Below are 5,764 nucleotides of genomic sequence, written 5' to 3' on the forward strand. Positions count from 1 at the left end.
GATATTTCAATTAACTTGCCTCTATGCTGATGGTTGGAAGCCTCAATCCAAAAGAATTTGGATATGGCTTTACAGCCAGCCAGGCTTCAACATGCTTCATGAAACACTAGAATTCATTCTTAAAAATTTAGAATAATTTTCAAAAACAGATGAGAAATACTTTTTTTTGAAAAAAAAATTTGAAAATAAAACAAAAAGAAAATTACCTAATCTGAGCAACAAGATGAACCGTCAGTTGTCCAAACTCAACAATCCCTGGCAACGGCGCCAAAAACTTGGTGGAAGAAATTGTGATTCGTACTCAAATTGTTGTTCGAAATTGATTCCCAGGTAATGGCCCCAAAAACTTGGTGCTCAATACCATGGTCTAAACATAATTTCACAACTTCGCTCAACTAACCAGCAAGTGTACTAGGTCATCCAAGTAATAAACCTTACGTGAGTAAGGGTCGATCCCACAGAGATTGTTGGTATGAAGCAAGATATGGTCATCTTGTAAATCTCAGTCAGGCGGATAATAAATGGTTATGGAGTTTTCGAATAATAATAATAAATAAACTGAAAATAAAGATAGAAATACTTATGTAGATCATCGATGGGAATTTCAGATTAGCGTATGAAGATATTGTGCTCCTTCTGAATCTCTGCTTTCCTACTGCCTTCATCCAATCCTTCTTACTTTTTTCCATGGCAAGCTGTATGTAGGGTATCACCGTTGTCAATAGCTACATCCCATCCTCTCAGTGTAAAAGGTCCAAATGCTCTGTCACGGCATGGCTAATCATCTGTCGGTTCTCGATCATGTCGGAATAGAATCCCTTGATTCTTTTGTGTTTGTCATCACGCCCAACAATCGCGAGTTTGAAGCTCGTCACAGTCATTCAATCCCAGAATCTTACTCGGAATACCACAGACAAGTTTTAGACTTTTCGGATTCTCATGAATGCCGCCATCAATTCTAGCTTATACCACGAAGACTCTGATCTCACGGAATGGAAGGCTCGGTTGTCAGGCGAGGGCAACCATGCATCGTGCATCAGGAATCCAAGAGATACACACTCTAGCTTTCGCTTGTAGAACGAAAGTGGTTGTCTGGCACGCGTTCATAGGGACGGATGATGATGAGTGTCACGGATCATCACATCCATCAGGTTGAAGTATGAATGGCATCTTAGAACAGGAATAAATTAAATTGAATAGAAAGTAGTAGTAATTGCATTAAAACTTGAGGTACAGCAGAGCTCCACACCCTTAATCTATAGTGTGTAGAGACTCCACCGTTGAAAATACATAAGTAATGAAAGTTCAGGCATGGCTGAATGGCCAGCCCACAAAACGTGATCACATGATCAAAAATACAATCCCAGATGAAAATACAATAGTAAAAGGTCCTATTTATACTAGACTAGCTACTAGGGTTTACAAAAATAAGTAATTGATGCAGAAATCCACTTCCGGGGCCCACTTGGTGCGTGCTTGGGCTGAGCTTGAGCTTTACACGAGCTGAGACTTCTATTGGAGTTGAACGCCAAGTTGTAACGTGTTTTTGGCATTCAACTCTGGTTCGTGTCGTGTTTCTGGCGTTTGACTCCAGAATGCAGCATGGAACTGGCGTTGAGCGCCAGTTTATGTCATTTAATCACGAATAAAGTATGAACTATTATATATTGCTGGAAAGCTCTGGATGTCTACTTTCCAACGCTGTTCAGAGCGCACCATTTGGAGTTCTGTAGATCCAGAAAATCCATTTCGAGTGTAGGGAGGTCAGAATCCAACAGCATTAGCAGTCCTTTGTCAGCCTTTTATTAGAGTTTTGCTCAGGTCCCTCAGTTTCAGCCAGAAATTACCTGAAATCACAAAAAAACACACAAACTCATAGTAAAGTCCAAAAATGTGAATTTAGCATAAAAACTAATGAAAACATCCCTAAAATTAGCTAGATTATACTAAAAACTATCTAAAAACAATGCCAAAAAGCGTATAAATTATCCGCTCATCAGTTGTCTGTGGTAGTTAGCATGATTGAGTTCCTCATGGTTGCTTGTGGTAGTTCTCCATCTGGTGCTTGTTCCAGCTCAATGCTTCCTCCACATTGTTCTTCTTCCATGACTTCTTGAACTATTTGTTCCGTGGTGTCTACCAGCATGTATTCTCCTATGGATTCTTTGGGGTAACTCATTGCTTTAAAGACGTTGAAGACTATTTTCTCTTCATGCAATCTCAAGACTAGTTCCCCTTTCTGCACATCAATGATGGCTCTAGCAGTAGCTAGAAATGGTCTTCCTAGGATGATTGACGTGTTGGCCTCTTCTTCCATGTCCAGCACAACAAAATCAGCAGGGAAGATGAATTCTCCCACTTTCACTAGCAAGTCTTCTACCACCCTATGTGGAAACTTAAATATTCTGTCAGCCAATTGGAGTGCCATTCTTGTTGGCTTGGCTTCCTCAATCTTCATCCTTCTCATCATTGTTAGGGACATAAGATTTATGCTAGCTCCCAAATCACACAAAGCTTTCTCAATAGTGATGTCCCCTATGATGCAGAGAATTTGAAAACTCCCTGGGCCTTTCAGCTTTTGAAATAGCTTCTTCTGTATGATGGAGCTGCATTTCTCAATCAATACTATGGTTTCCTTTGCCTCCCAGTTCCTCTTTTTGGTTATAAGCTCCTTTAAGAACTTGGCATAGAGTGGCATTTGTTCTAATGCGTCAGTAAATGGTATGTTGATTTGGAGCTTCTTGAAGATCTCTAGGAACTTAGAGAACTGGCCATCCTTTCCATCTTTTCTTAGCCTTTGTGGGTATGGTGCCTTTGGCACATAGGGCTTCAAGACTGGTTTTGGTTGGGGTGAAGTTGGGATCTCCCCTTCATCCTCGTTCCCATGCTTTGATGCAACCTCTTCATGATTATCTTTGCTTGGGGTTCCTTCCTCTACAACCTTCCCACTCCTTAGAGTTATGGCTTTACATTCCCCTCTTGGGTTAGCCATGGTATCGCTGGGAAATGTGTGTGTGGGAAGTGGGATTTGCTTGGACAAAATCCCCACTTGTGCCTCCAACTTTGAGATTGCTACACCTTGATTTTTCAGATTTGACCTGTATTTCTCTTGATTAGCATCTATCCTTTTGTCAGTTTGTGCTCGTCTGTCCATGAGGGTGAATACTGCTCCTGAGATCTGGGATGACAGTTGTGCCATTACAACCTCTATCCTCTCGAAGTTGCTCTTGATTTCACATGGTTGCATAATTAAGGATGGTTCATCTTGATTGAGGTTGTTGTGTATGGGTTGGTTGTTATGGTATGATGTGTTTTGTGAGTTATGGTAGGGTCTATGGTTCCCTGTTTGATGGTTGGGGTTGTGCTTGGGATGCTGATTTGATGAATAAGGCTTGTTGTGGTCCTGGTTGTGGTTTTGTTGATTTTCCCACCCAAAGTTTGGGTGATTCTTCCGACCTTGGTTGTATGTCTTAGAGTGTGGGTCATATGGTGTTCTGGATGAATTGTGCACATAATTAGCTTGTTCCTAGTCACCTTCAGATTCTGATGCATTCCCTTCTTGTTGAGGAGTTTGATCTTGAATGACTGAGGCTTGGTTGGCCTCTATCCTCTTGATTAAGGCTGCTATTTGTGCTGCAATTACCTTGTTCTGAGCTAACAAAGCATCTACATAGTTGAGTTCTAGCATTTCCTTCTTCTGAGTCCTTTTTGAGGCATAGAAATACTCATTTTCAGCTACAGTCTCAATGACATCTATGGCCTCTTCAATGGTTTTCTTTTTGTTGAGTGAGCCTCCTGAAGAATGATCCACTGCCTTCTTTGCTTCATAGGATAGTCCCTCAAAAAAGATATGCAGTTGTACCCATTCATTGAATATTTCCGGTGGGCATCTTCTTGTTAGATCTTTAAATCTCTCCCAGGCCTCAAAGAGTGTTTTTCCATCTTGTTGTCTGAAAGTTTGCACCTCAGCTCTCAGCCTGTTGATTTTTTGTGGAGGGTAAAATCTTGCAAGGAATCTGTTCACGACCTCCTCCCATGTAGTTAGGCTATCCTTGGGGAATGATTCCAACCACTTTGCTGCCTTATCTCTGAGTGAGAAAGGGAACAAGAGTAGTTTGTAGATGTCAGGGTGTATCCCGTTGGACTTTACAGTATCACATATCCTCAAGAATGTGCTGAGATGTTGATTAGGGTCTTCTTGGGAACTTCCTCTATATGAGCAATTATTCTGAACAAGTGTGATGAGCTGAGGCTTCAGCTCAAAATTATTGGCATGAATTATTGGCTTTAGGATGTACTACCACAATTTCCTGGATTTGGGTTGATGTAGGAGCCTAAGACTCTCCTTTCTTGCCCATCATGATTGACTGGACCTTCTCTGGCATGGTTATGAACTTCTTCCTCATGGTGATTCTCCATATTATCCTCCATGTTTGTTTCAAAATACTCTTCCTCTTCCTCAGCACCAACGACTCTCTTCCCTCTTGCTTCCCTCCTTAATCTAAGGAAGGTCCTCTCAGGTTCAGAATCAAAGGAAGTTGAAGCCCCGCTTTTCCTACCTGTCATACAACCAATCAAGGAAAAAAAAGCAAGAAAGAAAATAGATGAAGAAATTACTTTTGTTAGAGTAGTTGTTAGTGTGAGTGGTGCAATTGATCAAACAGTTAGAAGAGTGAAAATATAGACACTAAATAAGATAATCAAAGAAGAACAAAATAGAGCTCAAAATATAATTAAAAAATGCTAAATAAAAAAAAATTAAAATAACAAGGAATTTAAATTGCGTAATCTAGCTCTCCAATCAATTTAATCACTGTCAAATTTAAGCCAATCTCCGGCAACAGCGCCATAAAACTTGATGACCCGGAATTCACTACCCACAAATAATGAATCCGTTCTTTGGCAAGCGCACCAAATTGTCGTCAAGTAATAACCCACAGTGAAGTGGGATCGTATCCACAAAGATTTATTGGATTAAGCAAGCAATGGTTGATTAATTAGCCTAGTTAGACAAGCATAATTGGATGATAAGCAACAGAAAATATGAAAGTAAAGGAAAGCAATAAAGTGCAAGAAAGTAAATGGCAAGGAAAGTAAAGTACAATAAAGTAAAGTGCTGGAAATGTAAAGTGCAGAAAATGTAAATAACCATAAAGTAAATAAAAGAAAGAAAGATAAAATAAACATTGGGATAAAGAGATATTGCATTCTCTAGATTAATTGACTTCATCTCATCTTCAATCATGCAACTCATTGACCTCTTGGCAATCATGATTGATTGAACCCCAATCCCTTGCTGATTCAATCTCTCAAATCTTGATCAATAGCCAATTCCTTTGTCTAATTTCTCATGAGAAGAGATGAAGAATGGTCCTTGATTATACCGCACACTTTCCTAGATCCAAGTAGAGGGAGGATTATATATCACCATATCCAAACACCAAAACCCAAATCTATTCAAGTGTGAGAAAGAATTTCAAGCATGGTTTTATGTTTCCTCTTCCAAGGTTCCCACAAAATCCAATTACATTCAATCTCTTTTCCAATATAATTGAATGCTAGAATGAAGAACGCAATTCTTTCAAGTAAATCAAAGAGAGATTAAGAGAAGAAGAAGAATAAAAATAATCAATCCATTGAAAAACAATAGAGCTATCTTTCCCAATGGAAAGAGTTAGTGATTCATAGCTAAAATATTTACAAGGAAAGAAAGAAAAGAGAAAAAATTGATGGTGAACGGAGAGGGTCCTAAGACTTCCCCCAA

The 5,764-nt window shown here is 39.5% G+C and overlaps 1 protein-coding gene across 1 annotated transcript; it reads right to left on the reverse strand.

Annotated features, from left to right (window-relative positions):
• Positions 1-1,996: 1,996 nt before the first annotated feature.
• On the reverse strand, positions 1,997-3,199 carry LOC130975133 (uncharacterized). Its single transcript, XM_057899961.1, has one exon. It carries the CDS (start codon positions 3,197-3,199, stop codon positions 1,997-1,999), a length of 1,203 nt encoding a protein of 400 aa, XP_057755944.1.
• Positions 3,200-5,764: the final 2,565 nt, after the last annotated feature.

Source organism: Arachis stenosperma, chromosome 4 (genome assembly GCF_014773155.1).
Source record: "Arachis stenosperma cultivar V10309 chromosome 4, arast.V10309.gnm1.PFL2, whole genome shotgun sequence".
Classification (NCBI taxonomy): Eukaryota; Viridiplantae; Streptophyta; class Magnoliopsida; order Fabales; family Fabaceae; genus Arachis; species Arachis stenosperma.